The sequence below is a fragment of the Trichechus manatus genome, unplaced genomic scaffold, assembly GCF_000243295.1.
Source record: "Trichechus manatus latirostris isolate Lorelei unplaced genomic scaffold, TriManLat1.0 scaffold00009, whole genome shotgun sequence".
In the NCBI taxonomy this organism is placed as follows: Eukaryota; Metazoa; Chordata; class Mammalia; order Sirenia; family Trichechidae; genus Trichechus; species Trichechus manatus.
This window is the reverse complement of record NW_004443945.1, coordinates 5,041,705-5,066,043: the sequence shown is the minus strand read 5'-3', so window position 1 is coordinate 5,066,043 and position 24,339 is coordinate 5,041,705. Positions and strand designations below refer to the sequence as shown.

Below are 24,339 nucleotides of genomic sequence, written 5' to 3'. Positions count from 1 at the left end.
CTTGCATGTTGCTATGATGCTGAACAGGTTTCAGAGGAGATTTCAGACTAAGATGGACAAGGAAGAAATGCCCAGCAATCTACTTCTGAAAATCAGCCAATGAAAACCCTATGGATCACAATGGTCTGATCCTGGTGTGCATGAGATTGCCATGAGTCAGGGCCTACTTGACGGTAGCTAACAACGATCATTTGGAAGGAAAAGCACTATCACCCATGTCAGTCCTTGACAGACACTGACAGTTATTCTTCACCTCCTTGAGTCCAGACCCCATGTAGACTCTCCCCCTCCTGCTTGTATCAGTTGCCTCCTGAGGGGTCTAATAACTCCCAGAGCCATCCCTCCCTTTACACTGCATCTTTTGGTGAGGGGGAGTATAGAAGGGCATCGTCTATGCATCCTAAATTTGTCATGTGGGGATATCAATTCTCTCTCTTTCTTCCTTTGTCACTTTATGGCCTTCCAGCCTGTCTTAGTCTGGGGACTTAGAGGAGCAAAAACAGTGAAGTATACGTAAATATTTACTTCAAGGAACTGGCTCTCGCAATTGTAAAGAAGTGGCTCACACAATTGTGGGGGCTGGCAAGTTCCAAATCCATGGGTCAGATGACAGGCTGATGACCTTCACGGGCTCATGTGGTTGCTGGGGTTAATGAACCTAAAATCTGCAGGTCAGGCAGAAGGCCAGAGACTTCTGCAGGCTTATGTCCCAAGAGCTAAAGTTCAGGCAACAGGAAGAGTGCAGAGTCGAGAAAGAGAGTGAGCTTTGCTGGAACATCCATTTATATACTGGAGGCAGACCACATCCACAAAGAAACTCCCCTTTCAACTGATTGGCTGCTCACATCAGATCACAAATGAGAAGTAATTACATAGTGTCTGCCAAACCACGGAGAATCATAGCCTAGCCAAGTTGACATCAGCTTTCACACAGCCCCTGGCCAGAGAGGAAAGGACTGAATACAGCAAAGGGAACTCCTTTAAGTTTAGGCTGTGGTCTTACCTGAATTAACTGAATTAAAGCTCTGACACTAAGAACATTCTTAAAAGCCTGGGATGAAGGGAGGTGTTTTCATGGGAAGAGAATTACGGAGGAAAAACACTACTTGATTTTCTTCTTGGTTGTGTATGTGTCCATGGGGGTGGGGAACACAGAGATATTAATCTACAGAGAAGAAAAGAATAAACTTGATAGACTCTGAAGAAGTTGGTTCTGAAAAGCACAATTGGCCAATCCCAACCTTCTCTCATTGTAATGTGGAAGATGGTCATTGGACAGCTTTGCCAATGGAAGCAAGGTGCCCCTGTTGAAGGCTTCTTGCCCTTTGTCCACTCCAGGGCTGGGGGTAGCAGTGCTGTGGTCCTCATTATACTGTCTCTTCAGATGACATGGAAGGCCCAGAAAAGCCATAACTTGGGGCACAACGGACAGACTACCCAGTGTCGCTGCCCTCTCTCCCCTGAGCTTTCGTGGATTTGTCAGAGTAGGAATAGAGTACTGGTCATTCCCTGCAGGCTCATGGTTGGGAGGTTTTGCCTTCCCATCCTTGTCCAGTCTGGGCTACCTCTTCCACTCCCAAAGGCCACAGATGCAATGGGGAAAGTGGTCCTGTGGAAGGGCCTGCTCCTGTCCCACACTTCTACTTAAGGGTCCTCATTTGTTTCTGTTTTCACCCTGCCCCTTTTCTTTTTCTAGCTCCTTCTGCTCCAGTGATAAACCCACAGGCCCCAAACTCAGCCACGGGTTCCTCAGTCCGAGTGTGCTGGAGCTTATACTCCGATGACACTGTGGAGAGCTACCAGCTGTCCTACCGGCCAGTGAGGGACGGCTCGCCCCGGGAGGACCAGGCAGGTGAGGCTCTGCCAGGAACACACTCCCACTCACGGATGCCTGGGCCCTGCCTTCCTGGCAGTTGGGAAGATGTAGGTGGGCTGGATCTGCAAACCCAGCTCCATGGAGCTGTTGTGAGCTGGGAATCATGAGGGGTTCCCTTTGGTCAGATGGTAGGATGCAGGCAGGTGAGATAGCAGTGGCAGAAAGGGCTGGAAGGTGAGTTGGGACTTGACTGGGAGGACCGTGAGGCCAGGCTAAGGGCTCTGGAATGTATCTATAGACCCATGGTTCAGAGTTATGCTTGGGATGAGACTCTTACTGCATGGTATACAGGAAGGACCAGGGACGCCCCTTGTTAAGGAGCCCCAGCTGGGCTGGCTGGGCTCGAGCAGTCCCTGGCTGTGAGTTTCAGCAGTTCCAGCATGATTTTCTCAGAACAACCCTGTGTTACAGGAGAAAGTAGAGGACTGGTCTGCAGACCCCCATTAAGGATGAGGGGCCTCTGCTGCCTGGAAGAGGTGCTGATGACCAGATCCGCATTCCCAGACTGCAACAGCTCCTGGGAATGGCCTCCAGCCACCATTCAAGGCAGCCCATGGTCCATACTCTTCCCAGGGAATGGGGCTGGTTGGTGTGGAGCTAGTGCTGGGGTAACCCTCCCCAACTCCAATAATCAAGAAGCATTCTCCTGTTGAGAAAGGAGGGCCAGACAACACAAGAGCCCCAGCTGAGCATCTGAAGGGACCAGAGGATCAGGACTAGCCTGGCAGGACATGTGCTGTGTGCACGGAGTCAGGGTGAGATGGCTGGAAAGGGACTTAGAGATCTCCATTTTATGGATGAGGAAGCTGAGGCCTAGAGAAAAATGAGCTGTCCAGGGGGACACACTGAGTTATGGCAGTACCAGACAGGAACCTGGCCTGCAGGCTCCCTGTCCAGAGCTCTGCTCGTCAGACCAGGCCATGGAAGCAGACAGTTCTGAATGCTGGGAGGTGAGGACAGAGTTTCTTCCCAGGGACCAGGAAAGACGGGAAATCCTTGAGAAAAGTCAGAGTAAGTTTAAGTTATGATGAGGGAGGGTGGGGGTGATCGGAATAAGGAGTAAAGAAAGCATGGAGGGCAGGAGCTTTGAAAAGTGAGGCTGGAGACCAAGAATCAGATCTGATTAATCACAGCTTTTGCCCCCAATCAACCCTGTTGGCACCTCTGCAGACACACAGAAGCTATTGTGTTGGGGTTATATCATGACAATTTATGATCTTTTAAATGTTATAAAGGAACTGATACCAGAGGGTGGACTGATGTGTTATCACTGCCTTTCAAGAGTCTAAGTGGTTTGGGCTTGTGTCAGTTAGCTTTTGCTGCATAACAACAATAGTCTGCAGAGCAACAACACTAAACACACAACTTAGTGGCTTAAAGTGGCAGACACTTATTTCTCATGTGTCTGTGGATTGGCTGGATAGTTTTCTGGTCTGGGCCACCTTGGCTGGGGCTGAATGGCCTAGGATGGTCCTACTAACCTACCTGGGGCCTCAGCTGGGATGGTTGGGGTGATGTGGACAACTGAGGCTTCTCTCCATGTGGACTCTCATCCTCCAGGAGGCTGGCTTGGCCTTGTTCACATGGTAAAACAACAAAAAACAGTAGCCATCAAGTCCAACTAATGGTAACCCCATGTGTGTCAGAGTAGAACTGTGCTCCATAAGGTTTTCAGTGGTTGATTTTTCAGACGTAGATTGCCAGGCCTTTCTTCCAAGGAACCTCTAAGTGGGCTCAAACCTCCAAACTTTCAGTTAGTAGCCAAGTGCTTAACTGTTTGTACCACCCAGGTGGTAGTGTTCACATGGTAGTGGAAGTGTTCCCAGCAACAAGAGGACAAGCCCCTATGTGCTACACTTACCCAGCCTCTGCTTGCATCATGCTTGCTATCATCCCATTGGCCAAAGCAAGTCACATGACTAAGCCCAGCCTCAAGGGACAGTGAGAAAGTCTGCACCTCTTAAAGGAAAGAGCAGCAAGTCTCATGCAGAGAGGTGTGCGCTCAGGGATGGGAGGAATGTGTGGCCAGTTTTGTAAGCTACAGCAAGGGGATCCAGCACAATGAATTTGGAGCCACTTTGCCTATCTTTAGGATTGAATTCTTGTTTGTTTTTTTTCCTCCAGAGTTTACAATGACTGTCAAAGAAACATACTGCTCAGTGACAAACCTTGTGCCAAATACTCAATATGAGTTCTGGGTCACAGCTCAGAACAGGGCCGGCACCAGCCCTGCCAGCGAGTGTGCAGTGTACATGACAGGTAATGGGCCTTCGTCATGGGGACAAAGGAGTTGCACGCTTCTAGCCATGGCAAGGATCTTAAATTCATCTGGAAGGGCAGGAATAGCAGTGTGTTTCTTTTTTTTCATTTAATAAAACAAATCTGCATGCCTGTGTCTTACTTTCCTAGTGCTGCTATAACAGAAATACCACAAGTGGGCGGTTTTAAAGAACAGAAATCTATTTTCTCACAGTTCTGGAGACTGAAAGCCCAATCAGGTCTCAGCCATAACAATTCCTTCCTTGTCAGTAGTCCTGGCGTTCCTTGTTCCTTGGTGAGCCTCAAATGGTATCCACCTTCCATGTTGTATACGTGAGCTTCTGTGTCTAATCTGCTCTTTTTTATAACTCAGAAGTGATTAGGTTTAGAACCCACCCTAGACTGGCAGGAGCCCTGGTGGCACAGTGGTTAAGCATTTGGCTGTTAACCAAAAGGTCAGCAGTTCAAATCCACCAGTTGCTCCTAGGAAGCCCTATGGGGCAGTTCTACTCTGTCATATTATAGTGTCGTTATGAGTCGGAATCCACTCGACGACACACAACAACAGTCTCCACTCCAGGAACATCTGAAAGGCGGTCCCTGGTTGGCTTCTGATTGCACTGAAACTTTTTTGTGGGGAGGAGGATGTTACTGTGATATTTGTCCTTGGCTCTGAACAAATGGCTGGAAATGCACCAATGGCTCCTCATCTCTCCCTTTCTCCTGCATTTAGCGCCTTCTCCCCCAATCCTAAAAATCAAAGAGATAAGGAGCTGCGAAGAGGCTGCACTGATATGCTGGGAATCCGGGAACCTGAATCCTGTCGACTCATACACAGTGGAACTGACCCAAGCAGAAACGCCGGAAGCCTCAGGTGTCACTGAGTGAGTCCCAAGGGGCATTTGCTGGACATCAGAGGCCTTGGCATCTGACACAGTAACAGGACTTAGAAAATGTATGGCGTCTGCAGAGAAGGTCAGAATTTGTGACACAGCCCTAGCCAACCTAATTTTAGCTTGCTTAGTTTTCGTGAGAAGTAGCTGGAATGCTAGTCTTGAAGATGAGTGAATGAATAAAAGGTTAAACCTCAGATTCATTTTTTTAACCTGACTAAGGTTTACCATTCATTTGTTCATTTAACAAGTATTGAGCACCTACTGGTGAACTAGGCTCCTTTATGGAGCTGACAGGCAAGTGAGAAAAATAAACGGAAAACAAAGGCATAAACGCTGAAGACCTCTTTCCTGCAGAACTGAAATAGTTGGCAACCACAAGAATATCATCTATGGCAATTCTGAGTGTGTATACCTGTATAAGGGCCGAGGGTGGTACAAATAGTTTGCACTTGACTGCGAACTTAAAAATTAGTGGTTTGAACCCACGCACTGGTACCACAGAAGAAAGTCCTGGTGATCTACTTTTGTTAAGATTACAGCCAAGAAAACCCTATGGAGCAGTTCTACTCTGTAACATGTGGGGTTACCATGAGACAGAATCTACTCTAGAGCAACAGGTTTTATTCTTGTATAGGACCATTTGAATAAATTGGAGTATTCCCAAGAGGGATGGGGGCCAAGGGATTAACAGCAGTGGGCTTCTGTAAAACGGGCTGTTGGGCCCTTTCAGCTCTGACCATAGTCATTTATCCATAGACATGTACTGAGGGCCTGGTGTGGGCTCAGCACTGTACTAAGGTAAGAGTACTTGGCCCCTGCCCTCAGGGAGGTTATGATCCTAACAGACAGATGGGGACACACAAGATTCTACTGTGTGCATGCCTCCGCTGACACAGCGTTAAACACCTACTAAGTGCTGGAGAAACCAGGATGGGGATCTTGGGAGGGGAGATAGACACAAACACAAGGAGTAACAATGAAGTGAGAAAAGTGGGAGGAAACACCCAGGAGTCAACACTCTTGGCTGTGCTTGGTTTGGCTGTACTGCAGGGGGCACAAGAATGAGTTAAAAATTCCAGCTTCACAAAGAGTTGCCTGGAGCTTGGGTCTGGCTGCCTGGGCCACTCCAGCCCCATGGTGACTGCGGCTCTGCTTCCTCACCCAGGTCTGTTGTGGGCATCCCCACCTGCGAATCCCTGGTACAGCTGCAGCCCAGGCAGAGCTACACGATCTACGTGAGAGCCCTCAACTTGGGGGGCCTGAGCGCAAGGAGTAAGCCTGCTACAGTCCACACTACAGGTCTGTGCCCTGGGCTACACAGCCAGTGCTGCTAGTCCTCCACTGGAAATAGATGAATGTGCGTAGATATGGACACAGGCCAGGCAGGGCTGGGTGGAGCTCAGGGGCCCTCGAAGCCCTGGGGTCTCATATTACAAATGGGGAGACTGAAGGTCCAAGTCACAAAGCAAGCTAGTGGCTGAGCAAGTATTAGAACTCAAGGCTCCTTGCTTCCAGGCTGTTGGGTTTCTTTCTCCACACCCCTCAGGTGTCCTAGAGGCTTGTCACACTAGACCTGGATGGCCCAGCCACTTCATATCTCACACCGGTTGAACAGCACACGTGGTGGGGTCTTTATGAAATTCCCAGGAAGAGCATTGGCCTTTGCTCACCTTCCTGTTCCTGCTGTCAGCCCAAGCATCTCCCCACCCACAGGCCCAACTTAGACTTGTCTGACCCTAGTAGGAGACCCTGGGTGGCACAAATGGTTAAGCGTTCAACTACAAACCAAAAGGTTGGTGATTTGTACCTACACAGAGGCACGTCAAAAGAAAGGCCTGGTGATCTGTCTCTGAAAGGTCACAGTCTTGAAAACCCATGAAGCACAGTTCCACTCTGCACACGTGGGGTTGCCACGAGTCTGAATCGACTAGATGACAACCGGTTTGGTTTGGTTTAGTGGATGTCCACATCCCCAATTCCAGCTCCTTTCCCCTTCTCACTGGTCATCATCATGTCATAGAACTGTCACATCTCACGTCCCAGTCTTAAGTTAGCACAGACATGGCTAGAAACATTCCATACGTTTCCAGTTCTCCCAGCACTGCTGTATCTCCAGGTTCTGAGTTTTGCCAGGGCACGCTGAAGCTGCATAGTGCTTTCCATACCTCACAGAGCAAATCCAGCTCAGGCTGACTGGGTAAGGAGCGGAAGCAGTGAGCCTGGGCCCAGAGCTTAGGAGACAACATTGCCTTGACCAGGATCTTTCACTGAGGGACATTGTGTCACTTTGTCCTCTTTTCTGATGCCAGGAAGTTGGCAGGAGAGGTATCTATTATCCCCACTTCACAGATGGAGGAACCAATTTAATGGCCATAGAAGGTCCCAGAACCAGTAGGGGTTAGGGCTAGGATTAGGACTGAGGTTTTTCTTTGATGTTATATTGCCTTTCTTTGGCCGGCTGGCACAGCTAATTTCCTGTGCTGACTTGGTGTTTTGAAATGTCAAATTCTGGCTCTCTCAGCTCTTGATTATTCAGACATCTGTGGATTACTTTGTTCAAATAATTTTTAAAAGTGTGTTTATGAAAAAAAAGTGAATGAACATGAATCAGCGAAACCATTATATATGCAGAAATGGTTGTTTGGGACTAGAGAACAGGCAGTAAGGGCCAAATGTTGTGTCAGTGGCAAAGTGGGAAGGTATCTCCCCCTCGCAAGTCAGCTTGGTAGCAGATCAAATTTCCAGCAGCATCAAGTCTTGAAAATAGTTGTGAGCAGCTTGATGGCAATGCTGTGAACTAGCATTTGAGAAAACAAGAAGTGATAAAATGGGAGGTCTCCTATTCTAATACAAACTTGAGAAAAGAAGAGCCTGGCTAAAAGGCAATAATGAATTATATGTTCCAAAATAAGGAGCCCCGGTGGTGCAGTGAGTAAGTGCTAGGCTGTGAACCAAAAGGTTGGCGGTTTGAACCCACAAGCCACTCTGTGGGAGAAGGATGTGTCAGTCTGCTTCTGTAAAGATTATAGCCTTGAAAACCCTATGGGGCCATTCTACCCTGTCCTATAGGGTTGCGATGAGTCGCAATTGACTCTACAGCAATGGGTTTTTTTCCCCTCTTTGGGTACTGTGCTAAGTAAGCAGCGTCCAAGTCTTACCTCATTCAATCTTCACAGTTACACTTGGAAACAGATATTATTATTTCCATTTTGTAACCGAGGAAACTGAGACACAGGATGGTTAAGAAATTAGCTGGTAAATGGTAGAACTCAGATTTGAAGCTCAAACCTTCTGATTCCAGAGGCTGTGCTCTTGAATGCTGTGCTATAAATGCCTGCACATGGACAAGAATTTGTAACCTACCTGCTAAGGGAAATGGAAATCAACGGAATTCTCAATTATCAATTTGACAGAGATTAGCAAAATTCAACTTTAACTTAGGGTCACGAGGGAGAAGGAAAGAGATTGTAACCAAAAAAAACCCGTTGCCATCCAATCGATTCCGACTTATAGCAAACCTGTAGACAGGGTAGAACTGCTGCATAGGGTTCCAGGGCTTTAATCTTTAGGAAGTCGACTGCTACATCTTCCCCCCACAGAGCGGCTGGTGGGTTCGAACCTTCGACCCTTCAGTTAACGGCCACGCACATAACTACTGTGCCACCAGGGCTCCTGTAGCACAGTACTAGGCACATAATAAGTTCTCAGTTTATGTTAACTGTCATCATTATTAATAAGGTTGTTATTATTATGCAAAGTCCAGGTTTATCTGTATCATTCAGGAAGATAAACCAGCAAGGTATAGTAAAACCCTCCGCCCACATGGAGAGCTAATGCTGAGAAAGCAGTGAAATGATTGTCTGGGGATCAGCTGTGTATTTCCTCCCCTCACAGGCAGCTACTTTCACCTAAACAAGGACACCTGCCATCCCTGGCTGACCATTTCTGAAGATGGGTTTACAATTGTACGAAGCGAAAGGAAAACCCCAGCAAGGGAACAGCTACCCAGCTACACCCGGTTTACCAGGTACTGTGGACTTCTCGAATATACACTGTTATTCAGGTAAAATCAGGTTATGGCAAACAGATAAAGGGAACAAACCAAAAAAAAAAAAAAAAAACGAAAAAAAAAACCAGTGCCGTCCAGTCAATTCCAACTCATAGCAACCCTATTTGAACTGCTGACCTTTTGGTTAGCAGCCATAGCTCTTAGCCCCTGAGCCACCAGGGCTCCAAAGGGAACAAGGAATACCAGAATGAATGAGGAGATAGGAGCTTGGTAGGCAGGGGAGGCAAGAGAGGACATGCCGAAGACATTTGGCTGGTGCAGGCAAAGGGGTAACCTTGTGGCCTCACAGGATGATGTCCTCAGCTGCCAGAGCCACGAGAGGCTGAGAGGTCATGAAGCAATGAAATTGATGTCAAGCTTTCAGGTCGTGGAAGAATAGAAACAAGGACCAAGGCTCCTAATGCCTATCCCAGTGGTCTTTATGAAAACCTGGCAATGGAGTAAGCCCATACCAACGCTGGTAGTTAAAACCATCACTGCTCTGGTGCATGAACCTGAGGGAGGGATGACCCACCAAAGATGCTGGTCTGTCTCTGTAGCTCTGTAGCTATTGTTAGAACTTGACGATCAAGGTTGAAATGATTGACATATACCTTCTTTCCAATAACTTATAAGAGACTTAGAGTAAGGGGTAAATATACAATGTTAAAATAGAAAAATCAAAGCAATGGAAGAAAAAGAAGAATACAGACATGTTAACTTCAAGCGCTAATTCATTTTCCAAGGTGCACATTAAAATCAGCTCTCAGCTTCCTGGTAGCCAGGGCAAGAAGACTTCTTGGTAGGTTGATGTTAGAGTCAGAGGATTATCTAAGAAAAGGGCTCTCCTATGGAGGCTGGAAGTACCACTTATGGAAAACCGGTTCAGGCCCCCTGCCTGGATCATAGACTGCTCCTCCACTGGCTCTTCCTCTGACCCTGGCTTCCTGCTGGCCTTTTTACTGCACATGTGTTAAATGCTTACTATATATAAGTGTTGGAGCACTGGTGGCACAGTGGTTAAGAGTTTGGCTGCTAACCAAAAGGTCAGCAGTTCAAATCCACCAGCTGCTCCCTGGAAACCCTATGGGGCAGTTCCATTCTGTCCTATAGGGTCACTATGAGTCAAAATCGACTCGACGGCAACAAGTTTGTTTTTTTGGTTTATATGTAAGTGTTAGGGTGAGGTAGCAGGACTCTACAAGGTACAGTGGGAAAAAGCTTTATCCTTTCTTCCCTCTGCCCATTCAACCCAGGGTTGGGCACGGGGAAAGAGGGCTGAATGGCAGTATGGGTCTTACATGACTGGCACCAATGCAGGTGTTTAAAGCTGACTCTTTCTCTTGTGGGCCCCTTCTTGGGCTCCTCACAAATTCCCCTGCTGGGCTCCTCTGGCTGCAACTATTAACATAGGCAGTCCCTCTCCCTCTGGTGGCCCCTCACAACCCATCAGCTTCTGCATCCAGCACTGCACCTCTGAGCTCTTTCTGCTGAGGTCTCCTGGACCCTCACAGGAAGCACTTTTTTGGACAGCATTCCCTCAAAACAACACTGGGACAACATCCTGATGGTTGGTTCCATTCACAGCTGGTCTCCAGAAAAGACACACCTTTGACCAGGCCTCTGCTATGTCACTCTTTCCTTGTGTGAATAAGAAGCTGTCTGGGCAGACTCAGCCTCAACCGCCTTCAACTTCAACCTTTAGGTGTTGCACTAAAAGTTGCAAAACCAGTTTTTGACCACCTCTTTTGCAAGTCCTGCTTAGGTGGTCTAGTATCTCACCTTGAATATTATGGGAGTACTTACCACCTATTGTTTTGTTCTTGGCTTTTTGGTGTTCAGCTGAGCTGAGTTAAAGTGTCCCATTTTAATGTCCCTTTACCAGTATATCTGTTGCCCTGTGACCCTGTGAAACGCTGTGCTGTGTGTGGGGGTAGAGAGATGAAGATACAGTCCCTCCCAACTGAGGCTCAGGAAGTCAAGGGAGGGAGACACCTATGTAAACGAAACTCACATAAAAGATAAGGACAGGGCATTGTCAAGGAGGAAGGCTTCTTGGAGGGGCTAGGTCTTGAGGGATAAATTGGAATTGTCTAGGGCAACAAGGCAGAGAAAGGCATTCCAGGCAGAGAGAACAGCATGTACCAAAGAAGGATGCCAGAAAGATCATATGTTTGGAGAGCCACGGGAAGTCTGCAGTATAGGGCCGATAATGGGAAGCAGTGGAAGATGAGGCAGGAAAGATGGATAAAGTCCAGTGAAAAAGGTTTGGATTTTATCCTTTAAATCCAAAGAACCAAACCCATTGCTGTCAAATTGATTCAGACTCACAGCAACCCTATAGGACAGAGTAGAACTACCCTATGGTGTTTCCAAGGAGCAGCTGGTGGATTCAAACTGCTCACGTTTTGGTTAGCAGCCATAGCTCTTAATCACTGCACTACCAGGGCTCCCTTACTGTGATGGTAATTATTGGAGGATTAAAGCCGGGGAATGACATAATCAGATTTAAGTTTCAGAAAGATGGTGAAGTATGATCTGGGGAGGGAGGAAGACAGGCAGATGCGAAGCAAGGAGACCAGGGAGGAGGGTATGGATGAGAGGAGCAAATGGATTCAAGAAATATTTAGGACATAAAACCAAGAAGGCGAGGTAGCCAACTGGTTATGGGACAAGAGGGAGAAGGATGAGTCGGGACCATATCATTACATATTTGCAAAGTGCTTCCCAAGTGCTAGATGAAGGCTTTACATGGATTGTCTCATTTAATCCTCACAACAATCCCATGAAGTTGATACCATTATCAGCCCCATTTGACAGATGAGAAAACTGAGGCACAGAGAGGTTAGGTAACTTGCCCAAAGACATACTGCTACTAAGGATTAGAGCTGGGATTAAACTAGAACCTGAGCCTGTAACCACTACATTATTCCTTAGTTTTCTGCCTTGGGTTACTGGGTCACTGATCTTTGGTATCAGTCAGTCAAAATGGGAAAAACACGAGCAAGAGTATGTACTCCTCCCCACCCACCACCACCACCACACGCACACACCCCAAACACAAACTTTGGTAGGTGAGAAGTGGTAACGTAATGATTTTGGTGTTGGACATTCTAGATTTGAAACAGTTGGTGGAAATGTGGTGCTTGGAATAGAGATGACCTCATTTTATAGATGAGAAAACTGAGATGGAGGAGCTAATGTGCAACAAGTTATACAACCACCTGATACAGGGGATTCAGATTCACCTCGGTTCCCCTGACTCCAAAGCTCTGCCTGTCCCACTGCACCACAAAGCCTCCCCTTTATTTTAAAAAGTAAAACACAATTATGGCTCAGAGTCATCTCATCAACCCTCATGGTGGTCCAGCCGGGTCACTGTGAAGCCCACTTGGTTGGGCCAGAGCACGGTCTGAGCATTGCTCAGAACAGGATTTTCCCAGACCCTCAAAGACCCTTCCTAGACTTGTACCGTAATCAGGGATGTTACTGAGACTTAAGACCTTTCAGGGACTATGACCATGGACAATTCTTGGGGGACATGGAAGAAACCTCCTTTCCAAAGCTTTGCTTTGGTATTGAGAATTCAGGGGGAGTAGAGAGAATATTTTGATGACAGCTGAACAAATCTTTCTAGGGATTTTGGGGGCTACATAAAGTCTGGCTAATAAGGAAGTCTCCTGAAGAAGACAGAACTTTCACTTCGGTGATACTGATAGGATCTGGTCTCCAAAACCTTCCTCGGTAGAGGGCTTTACTGTTACAGAATAAAACATAACTATGACATTTGTAAGTATATTTGTTCCCCGTTGAACCCTGAAGTTAGGCTTTGATGATTTGTGAGTAAGGAATTTGCTATTTTGCTCTTCTTGGATCTGCCTCTGGAATCTGAGTGCTTGTCCTCTGCCTGGAGTCATCCCTAATATAAATATTACTTCAAAGACCCTCCATGCTAGCTCTGTACCATAAGCAAGGGCTGGCCAATTCATGAACTTTAAGCGTATGATTACCTTGACTGTGTTGCATTCTCTAAGAGTTCGACCTTTTTCTTTTTTATGAACAAGTGAACCAAACCTTGACTTTTGTTACTATAAAAGTCCCAATCATTTTTTTAAAGCAAACAAAGCCTTTTCTACTGGTGTAACGTCTCCTCCTGTCCCATTACCAAACAGCGTAATAATTCTCTTCTAATCTTTAGTTATCCGTAAGGTGAGCTTTGAAAGCTGAGTTTGCTGCTTTACAAGTGAACAGTGTTCAGAAACACCTATGTCCACATCTGTAGACCACCTATTGACTGACTCCAGCAGCTGATGTCACTCACCTGCACAGCCAGGCTTGGGTCACCCCAAATCATACATGCTTCCACTTTCTAAACCAGGTGTGTTGCTGTCATGGGAAATCTAATTCCAGTCCGAGGGCACCATTACTGGGAGGTCGAGGTGGATGAGTGTTTGGACTACACTGTTGGTGTGGCCTTTGAAGATGTCCCTAAACAGGAGGACCTGGGCGCAAACTGTCACTCCTGGTGCATGAGGCATACATTTGCATCATCAAGGTAAAGTAACATCTGTATACCCAAGTTTAAAAATTATTTCTGAAAGATTAGAGCGAGAGGTGTTCACTAACAATAATTAAGGACCACATTATGTTTTACAAAACATTCTAAGGTATTTCAAGACTTGTTTCCAACCACTTTCCCTTAAAGTCCAGATGAGAAGAGAAAGAGCAGCTTTGGGCTGCTCTTCTTTTTAAAAAGCTAAAATTCATGAGAGCTTATTATGTGCCAAGCATTGTTCTACACCCTTACATGCATTATCTCATTTACTTCTCACAATTGTATTATCCTATTTTAAAAATAAGAAAGCTACACCTCATAGGAGTTAGGTAACCCACTCAACACAAGAATCAGAGCTTGGATTCAAACCGGGGAAGTCTAGCTCCAAAGACAAAATTCTTAACCATTAAGTGATTGATTGTTCACTTATGCTCAGCTTCAGTGTTGCTAAATGGATACAATTTCACTTGAAGGCCCAATTCCACCTCTGTAAGTAAATATGGGTAAGAGGCTTAATGGCTGTATCTAATTTTGATTTGCTTCTGTGGCTAAGCACTCTGTCTTTACACACCAGAAACCATTCTGGAGTAGATCCATAAAGCTGGGGAAAATCTCATGATGTCCAGGCCAATGGACAACTTTTTCAGATTTGGAAGGCTATGGTTACAACCCTCCTTCGCCTTGAAGACTGAAAAACAAAAAACAACACTACTTTCCCAGCTCTCCCTCCTACCCCCACCCCCTTGTATTATGGAGCCTCTGACCCTTGCTAACTTGCTGAATCCTTTTAATGTTTCGCCTACAATGTTCTGTGCCCGTGATCTTCCCTTATTTCTCATGTCCAAGATAAGTGGGAAGACCAATTTTCCCCCCATAATATTTTTAAACTGTAATGGACTCTACTAAACCTCAGATGTAGTTTAGAGGACTTAAGATATTCCTATTTACCGAGCCATATGCTTTATTTGGGGATTCTTCCCTGAAATAACACTAAAAATCAAAAAGTCTTCTCTCCTTTAGAAAGATAAGACCAAGGGACAGAAAAGCTGACAGCACAAAGGAGGAGAGTAGGAGTCTGTGTCTAGTGGGAAGGATGGATGTAGGTTATAAGACAATAGAAGAGTGGTGGAAACAAAGCTAGAAGAATGGAAAAGGAAAGGCAAAGAAACAGGCCAAGCGCTAGTGCAGAAGTTTCTTGTGGTCTTATCTTGGAAAGGTATAGGAATGTATATGTTTTAGGAGCAGAGGGTGAATGTGAGGTATCCTAGCTCACTCATATTTTTGGTTCATAGCTTCAATCTCTGTTGGTGGTGGGAGGGAAGGCACCATTTAGCTTCTAGTGCCTGCTCAGTTTAGAAAAGAAGCTAAGAGGACAATCAGGTGAACTGGAATGGAGACAGGCTGGTCTGCTCTGACACATTTGTTTAGATCAGATTCCAAATGTTCATCCCAGTAGTCTGGACCAGCATGATGGCACACAGAGTTCTTCAAATGTCTGTAGGTAGCAGGGTTAGGAAATTCCTGTGGCTATATTTGGCTACAGCCATTTTTCAAAGCACATGGGATATAGTGCATGGTTAAAGGGTGCTGGTGCTATACAGTAATGAGTGGTGACAGGCCCACTGGATACCCCTACCTGCCCCCCACTCAGTTTGAAAGTTGAAGAACTGGTTGCCTCAGAGTACTTGTACACAGAACAGTTGACTCCAAAAGACCCATTTGTTCAGTTTTTCTGTTTCAAATGCCTTTACTATAAATGACTTACAAATCTGAACCTTGAAATCCAAATGTTTAAAACTTATCTTGTTCTAAAACAATAAAGATCATGGAAGAAAAAATAGGGACAACTCTAGGAGCCCTAATACATGGCATAAACAGAATACAAAACATTACTAACAATGTGCAAACACTAGAAGAGAAACTAGATAACTGGGAGCTCCTAAAAATCAAACACTTATACTCATCAAAAGACTTCACAAAAAAAAAAAAACAAACCTCAACAACAAAAAGACAAATAACCCAATTAAAAAATGGGCAAAGGATATGAACAGGTACTTCACCAAAGAAGACATTCAAGTGGCTAACAGATACATGAGGAAATGCTCATGATCATTAGCCATTAGAAAAATGCAAATCAAAACTACAATAGATACCATCTCACCCCAACAAGGAGTGAGCATTAATCCAAAAAACACAAAATAATAAATGTTGGAGAGCTTATGGAGACATTGGAACATTTAGACACTGCTGGTGGGAATGTAAAATGGTATAACCACTTTGGAAATCGATTTGGCGCTTCCTAAAAAAGCTAGAAGTACCATACTATCCAGCAATCCCTCTCCTTGGCATAACAAAGTTTACTAAGAAAATGTTCTGCATCCCACTTTGTTGAGTAGCCTCTGGGGTCTTAAAAGCTAGCGAGCGACCAGCTAAGATGCATCAATTGGTCCCAACCCACCTAGAGCAAAGACTCCATCAGCCTGAGACCAGAAGAACTAGATGGTGCCCTGCTACCACAATGACTGCCCTGACAGGGAACACAGCAGAATCCCTGATGGAGCAGGAGAAAAGTGGAATGCAGAACTCAAATTCTAGTTAAAAAACAAAACAAAACAAAACAAAACAAAAAAAAAACCAGACTTACTGGTCTGACTAAGACTGGAGGGACCCCGGAAGAAATGGCCCCTGGACTTTCTGTTAGCCGAGAACCGAAACTATTCCTGAAGCCTACTCTTCACACAAAGATTAGACTGGACTACGGGACATACAGTGATACTCGTGAAGAGTGGGCTTCTTAGCTCAAGTAGATACATGAGACTAAACGGGCGGCTCCTGTCCAGAGGTGAGATGAGAAGGCAAAAAGGGACAGGATCTGGTTGAATGGACACGGGAAGTCCAGGGTGGAAAGGAGGAGTGTGCTGTCAACATTATAGGGAGAGCAGCTAGGGTCACACAGCAATGTGTATATAAATTTTTGTATGAGAAACCGACTCGAACTGAAACTTCCACTTAAAGCACAATTTAAAAAAAAAAATTATCGCGTAATCTTGTCCTGTAAGCCTGTAAAGGCTGTAATCTTTACCGAAGCAAGCTGCCATCATCTTTCTTTCGAGCAGCTGGTGGGTTCGAAGTGGCTCATAGGTTCGAACTGCTGACCATTTTTATGCAAACTTTGATGTAATGAATTTCTAATACTGTATGTCAGTTTCTTAGGGTAAGAGGTTGCTCAAGAACAAATGGAGTTTAAAAATGTACATTTCATAGGACAAATTTCAGTAAAGAGATATGGTTCAGAGTATAGTTTTGGAAATGTCCTGTTATTATAGTTTCAGAAAAGTCCTATTATTTTGGTAGTCATTTAATAAAATAACACAATAAAGGAGTATTTGAATAAAACTAATATGAAATGTTCTATAAATAACCTGTCTACAGAATTTCTGAAGTGTTGTTATATCAACATTTGATTTTCAGGCATAAGTATGAATTTCTGCACAACAAGATGACTCCAGATATAAGAGTAACAGTTGCCCCAAAGAAGATTGGTGTTCTATTAGACTATGAAAATTCAAAATTGTCGTTTTTCAACGTGGACATTTCTCAGCATCTATACACATTCACTTGTCAGCTTCACCAATTTGTGCATCCCTGTTTTTCTTTGGGAAAGCCTGGGTGTCTAAAGATCCATAATGGCATTTCGATGCCAGAGCACATGGCTTTCTATTAGACCATTCTGATGCCCAGCTTCCTGTCTCTCTTCTGTACATACCCCCCCCCCAGTCATTCATGCCTCAGCTGGCTGAACTTAACACTCAAGCACCATGTGCCCCACACATTTGTCCTCATTGTTATTTGGCAGACTGGTGTGCTGGCACTCATTCCGCCTCACTTGGATTCCAGTCCTGCACACCACCACTTGTGTGATGCTAGGTTAGCTGTTACCAGTCCCAGCTGTAAGATGAGGGAGCAGACTAGATGAACTCAAAGGTCCTCCAGGTTGTCAAAATGTATTGTCTCTTTGAGTATACACAAATATCTTGAGTCTCCAAGGCCCACAGAGCTCCAGTTGGGGGTGGACAGGCTGGGCAGTGACACTTAAGTCTTTGTGGCTCCAGCACTCTCATAGTATTTATTCAGCCAAGAACAGACTCAAGAAGGCAAGAGGCTACCCACAAAGAGGACCTGGGAAGGCATGTGCCCCTCTCCATGGCCTTGTTGTTGTTATTGTGTGCCGTGGAGTTGATTCCGACTCCTAGTGACCCTGTAGGACAGAGTAGAACTGCCCCACAGGGTTTCCAAAGCTGTAATCTTTACTGAAGCAGACTGCTACATCTTTCTCTTGTGAAGGGGCTGGTGGGTTCCAAATGCCAACCTTTCGGTTAGCAGCCGAATGCTTTAACCACTGTGCAACCAGGGCTTTCCATGGCCTTCTACCCCTCTCTTCTCCCAGAGTTAGAAGTACTGTGGTGAGGTATTTTCCCCATTGTACACTCTTTATCACACCCTGTACCTCTCCTTCATAGCACTGGCACCATGATAATTTTGTAATTACTTCTATATGCCTAACTCCGCGAAGGCAGGGACAGTGTCTGTCTTGTTCATCACTGTATCCCCAGGGGCTAACACGTAACAGGTGCATGCCAAATATTTGAGTAAATGGCTATCTTCTTCATCCAACTATTGCTCGTCAGCCCTTCACTGCTCTCCAGCTGAGGGGTGGGAGGCCTCTTTCAAAACTATAGCAAAGGACCTATGGCCAGGAGATGGAAAAAGAGCTCAAGGGAGGTGGTATGAAGGAAGCAGAGGTGCACTTGTGGCTTGACAGCAGGTCTGGGGAAAATGGAGCACTACTCACTACTGCACACTTGCTCGTGTCACACAAGCAGCCTACACTCAAGTGTGGTGCTTTCACTGTGTCTAGGGGAGGTGTGAGGGGGGGTAGATGGGGAAGAAATAGAAACCATTAGTTGCAACTGATTCTAGAACTGTACTCTAATGTAAAGACAACCAGATTTGAAATCCCAAAGACCTGGCTTGATTGCTACTTTGTAGCTACTGTGCCTTATGACCCTGGAAAAGCCACATTATCTTTCAGAGCTTCTGTTTCCCTTTATACAAAGGGAAAAGTAATCCTTGTCTCACAGGTTAGGGAGACTGGATGACAAATGTGAGGATGCATAACAGTATGTGACATATAGCAAATGCACAACACTTTTTGAAAACGTCAGCTCATCAGAGTGCAAAGTGGACCATGGGTGGGAGAAGTGGTGTCTAGCTAGAGCTTGCTGGCATCCCGTTTGCTGCCCCCATGCCATTCTGTGACCCACTGCCCAGCCCCATCAGCTGCATTGCTGCTTCTCCAGTTCAACTTTCCAGTTGCCACTTACCACTCTGCACATAGCATGGTTCAGAGCTCACCTATGAGTCAAACTGTGGAGCAAATGACTCCATTTGTGAAGCAATTATCAGAGAGACAATTTAGTACTGTGCCCCAGGTATGTCTTAGTACAGATATCCTAATCTCATCACTTAAAAAGCTTTGTGTTAGATAAAAAATATTTTTCACTTTAAAACTTCCATGTTTTCTAGTACAAAGTCTGGCACACTGAATACCTCTCATCTACTGTCTCAAAACTTTGCCTATCGAAGACAACAGATAAGCGGTAACTTTCGTGAAGGGTAAATAAGATAGTACACAATACTGGGTAAGCCAGCACAGCTTGTTCAGGGGAAGGTCATGGAAGCTCCACAGACAAATCTAAACGCCCTGAGGGACTGAATTACTGGACTAAGGGCTGTGGGGACCATGGTCTTGAAGAACATCTAGCTCAAATGGCATAACACAGTTAATAAAGAAAATGTTCTACATCCTACTTTGGTGAGTAGTGTCTGGGGTCTTAAAAGCCTGTGAGCAGCCATCTAAGATACTCCACTGGTCTCACTCCTTCAGGAGCAAGGGAGAATGAAGAAAACTAAAGACACAAGGGAAAGATTAGTTCAAAGGACTAATGGACCACAACTACCAGGGCCTCTACCAGACTGAGGCCGGTACAACTAGATGGTGCCCAGCTACCACCACTGACTGCTCTGACAGTGATCACAATAGAGGGTCCTGGACAGAGCTGGAGAAAAATGTAGAACTAAATTCTAACTTACAAAAAAAGACCAGAATTACTGGCCTGAGACTGCAGAAACCCTGAGAGTATGGCCCCCAGACACCCTTTTAGCTCAGTAACGAAGTCACTCCTGAGGTTCCCCCTTTAGCCAAAGATTAGACAGGCCCATAAAACAAAACGAGACTAAAGGGGCACAACAGCCCAGGGACAAGGACTAGAAGGCAGGAGGGGACAGGAAAGCTGGTAATAAAGCTTCAACAAGGTCAAGAAGGGAGAGTGTTGACATGTTGTGGGGTTGTTAACCAAAGTCATAAAACAATATGTGTACTGTTTAATGAGAAGCTAATTTGTTCTGTAAACCTTCATCTAAAGTACAATTAAAAAAAAAAAAAAAACTTTACCTATCGATATAAATAGCTCATATTTCTGAATTAACAACTCGTCTTGACAATCTTATAGCTTGTTTTACACACACACATACCTGCCCTGCTGTCATGGACTGAACTGTGTCCCCCAAAAAATATAGCAACTTGGCTAGGTCATGATTCCCAGTATTGTATGATTGCGGTATCTGGTGTGATTTCCTTATGTGTTGTAAACTCTAGCACTATGATGAGATTATATATGATCTCCTTATGTGTTGTAAATTCTATCACTGTGATGAGGTTATACTGATGAGGTTGACAAGATTAGATAGCATCTTAATGCAATCTCTTTTGAGATATAAAAGAGAGAAGTGAGCAGAGACACATAGGAACCTCATACCACCAAGAAAGTAGTGCCAGGAGCAGAGCATGTCCTTTGGACCTGAGGTTCCTGCGCTGAGATGCTCCCAGACCAAGGAAAGACTGATGCATCACAAGGACCTTTCTCCAGAGCCAACAGAGAGAGAAAGCCTTCTCCTGGAGCTGATGCCCTGAATTTGGACTTGTAGCCTACTGGACTGTGAGAGAATAAACTTCTCTTTGTAAAACCATCCACTGGTGGTATTTCTGTTGGAGCAGCACTAGATGGCTGAGACACCTGCCAAGCTGGATCACTCTGAGATGAAGAAGGTACAGCAGATGGAGGCACAGAACGGTTCAAGGTATAAATAATTAAAATACACATACATGTACATTCAAAAGTGCTCCCAGCTTTTGAAATAGAAACTGCAAAATAGGAAGTAGGATACCACAGTTAAGGCAGGTTTGAATTCAGGGTTCTAATAGGCTTTATGGAATGCTTTACATATTCTCCCACTAAACACTACAACTTGTCAGTTTGTGTCTTTACTACTAACACATATAAAAAGTTGCAACTCAGGAGGCAAAGACTTACTCTAACTGGCTCCATAATAAATGGATTAAAAACTCCACAATGATACGGTTTTAATAAAATTTTATTTGACCAAGAAAAAACTGTCTAGAATTGGCTCTGACATTTAAAATCCACTTAACTTAAATAAGGTAGATGACCATTCTCAAGCATCACAATTATTCAGCATAAAGAACCTGTTTAAGCATCTTTCTTCTCTTCTACAAAAAGAAAAAATAAATCCAGAACAGAACCAAACAAAACTTGTTTTTCTGGAAAATATTCCAAATCCACACTATGAATAATCTGTTGGAACTAAATTTCAACAAGGGGCAGGATTTACCTAGAGGCCATGTTCACCTGCAACCTGCTGATGTATCTGTTAAAAAACAAAACAGAGAAAGAATTTTTTAAAAAAGTCAGACCACTGTAGCCACAAACTGTTATTTACATGGCTAAGAGTTCTTTCTAACTCCCTGATATGGGGCAGTTAAAACAAAAGCTATCAAATCTGTTCTTTTCTTAGCTTTATCTGTATCACTCTATAACTCCTGAGCAAGTCATTCACATAAAGCTTCAGCTTCCCATGTTAACAAAGGAGAAAAGGAATACGTACAACAATTTCTAGTCACCTTTCTGCCAATTAGGAGAGTAAGATTCTCATGGGTTCACTATGGCTTTCTCATCTATAAACTTATTATTCCCATTTTCTATAGTAAGACAACGGAAAGTGTATAATTGCTGTTGGTAGCTAAGTAGGTCTTGAATTTATCTTGTAAAGCAAATCTCTCTAACTGATGTTAAGGCTTACTATGTAGCTATGGAAACTCTGCTGGTGTACTAGTTAAGAGCTACGGCTGCTAACCAAAAGGTCGGCAGTTCGAATCCACCAGGCGCTCCTTTGAAACTCTTTGGGTCGCTATGAGTCGGAATCAACTCGACGGCAACAGGTTCGGTTTTGGGTTTTTTATATAGCTACAGTAATTAAGACAGTATGGTGTTGGCAGAGGGATAGACAAATCAACAGAATAAAATAGAAAACCCAGAAAAAGACCCACACAAACATGCCCAACTTGTTTTTGAGAAAGGTGCAAAAGCAATTCAATCTTGCTGTAAACTAACATGAGCTTAGTAATTCAGAACATTCAGCATTTCATTAAAAAAAATCTTTAAGGGCCCTTACTGGATGGAATTGGAAAGCTAGTTAGAGACTTGGGATATAAAATAAGCTAGGTTTCTGGTAAAATTAAATTGTCTTTTATCTGAAAAAGCATATGTTTAACGTAGAAATTGTTGAGAGGGCATATATTTTGTTATGTACATTTTCAACATAATAAAGACATTTAAATTGTAAAAGCGTATGCTTAATAATTGACTTCCTACTGGTTCAAACAATCATAAGCAGTCACTTGCACACAACCAATGACATATTTCTGAAGCATGTGTCGGGCTGTGAGGATAAATCAGGGCAAATGCGTGGGCAATGGAGCCTTTTTCTTGATACTCCTCACTCTCCACATTTTGTTAAACTCATAATCTTACATGATTCACACACTGGAAGCTGCCCAGAGCACAAGTTATTGTGATGTGGCATTCTGTAAATATGTGGCATTCTCTATCCAAGGAGCTTAGCTACCAGAGCAGCAAAGGTCCTCTCCTCCACTTCCCAAAATGATCTCTCCAATTTCTAGTCACCTTTCTGGCAATTTGTACGGTAAGATTCTTATGAGTTCACTATGTCTTTCTCTATCCTTTCTCAACTATTAACTTACTATTCCTAGTTTCTACAGCAATACGCTAGAAAGTGTCTAATTGCTGTTGGTAGATAAGTAGGCCTTGAATTTATTTCGCAAACAAGACCTGTTCTATCTACCTTTTCCTTTAGGAGGCTAAAAGCAGAGTCAGCTTGACGTCAAGGACTCTATTTACTTAGTCTCCATAAAAATATGACCAAGTCCAGCTTTTAAAACACTGTCCTTTAGCATGCCAAGATATTCAAGGAAAGATGATTCAATTAATTCTATTAGAGTAAAACCTGCAAAAGCCGGAACCTGTGTAAGGTGGAAACCTGTCAGAGGAGGAAAACTCAAATATTTTCCACTAAAACCACCAATAGAAAAGTGGTAAGACTGTACCCTGTCAAAGGCAGAGAACTTGCGTGACTTGGAAAAGCAAGGCAGTCCCATCGAGATCCAGCTCTCCCAGGTTTCACTCTACTTTTATAACTTCAAGCTTCACTGAAACCAATGGCTAATGAATCTAAAAGCAAGCGATGAGTCTGATTTGGAAAGAAGCTCACAGCAGGTCAGCATCTTTTCTATCAGGAAGTCTTCTGAAACAACCATGACAATGACCTGGGAACAGTGACTGGCCCCAAGTTAGTCACTCTTTCAGAGTTTCTACTGAACAAGAGCTGACTCTTGTTTGGTGCATCATGTCCTACTATTTCACTGCTTGTTTTCTGCTACCTCCAATCTCAGAAAAAAAATTAAGCCCTGCTCACTGATTGATTGCTTTTTCTTCATTTTCCCAGACTTTTGACAGAATCCAATTTTTTCTGCTCTATTTTCACCTTACTCAAATCCTGGTGGAACTACTGTCATTTCTTTGGATAGGAGCAAATTAATTACACAGCTTGCAGTGTATCCAGACAACATGCAGTCACTCAGACATAGCCAGTAAAAATATTTTTGTAGTATGAACTTAGATTCTAATCTTGCTCTCTCACCCATTTTCATTCCTAAACCTAAATATGGGGTCTCTTCTTTGAAAGTAGTTTAAGAGATGCCCTTACATTCAAACAGACCAGACTGGAGATAGGAATAAAATATAATCCATTCACTGGGAACACATCTAACTGACAAAATTGAGGTTTCCTAGCCGTGCATTTTAACAAAGCAGGAACATAGTTTTTAAAGACGAATCTACTGGGAATATACATTAACTCAGAGCCTTGGTGCCACAGTGGTTAAGAGCTCAGCTGCTAACCAAAAGGTCGGCAGTTCCAATCTACCAGCTTTTCCTTGGAAACCCTACGGGGCAGTTCTACTCTACCCTATAGGGTCGCTATGAGTCAGAATTGACCTGATGGCAATGGGTTTGGTTTGGTTTACACATTACCTCTTGCAAACCTGTCCTATTATTTTGCCACCCAGAAAGATTCCTACCCTCCTACCTGCTTTCACATCCCAAACACCCACCCAGTTAAGTGGGAAAGGGTCAAGGAGAGAGAAGGAAAACACAAGAATCACTATCCAAAGGTAAGTAGAGTGCTGTAGAGAAAAGTGTAAACTACT

The 24,339-nt window shown here is 44.3% G+C and overlaps 1 protein-coding gene and 1 non-coding gene across 2 annotated transcripts in view; one reads left to right on the top strand and one right to left on the bottom strand.

The window, feature by feature from the left end:
• Nucleotides 1-17,358, top strand: part of FSD2 (fibronectin type III and SPRY domain containing 2) — a 40,395-nt gene extending 23,037 nt beyond the window's left edge. Inside the window, exons 7-13 of the mRNA XM_023725972.1 lie at nt 1,697-1,852; nt 4,001-4,135; nt 4,869-5,019; nt 6,197-6,330; nt 8,926-9,058; nt 13,458-13,634; nt 17,106-17,358. Of these exons, the coding sequence (XP_023581740.1) occupies nt 1,697-1,852; nt 4,001-4,135; nt 4,869-5,019; nt 6,197-6,330; nt 8,926-9,058; nt 13,458-13,634; nt 17,106-17,358 (1,139 nt within the window). The remainder of the gene's footprint in view (nt 1-1,696; nt 1,853-4,000; nt 4,136-4,868; nt 5,020-6,196; nt 6,331-8,925; nt 9,059-13,457; nt 13,635-17,105) is intronic.
• Nucleotides 17,359-22,856: 5,498 nt separating this feature from the next.
• LOC111819489 (small Cajal body-specific RNA 15) lies at nt 22,857-22,983 on the bottom strand. Its single transcript, XR_002823097.1, has one exon. It is a non-coding gene; the product is annotated as a small Cajal body-specific RNA 15 (non-coding RNA).
• Nucleotides 22,984-24,339: the final 1,356 nt, after the last annotated feature.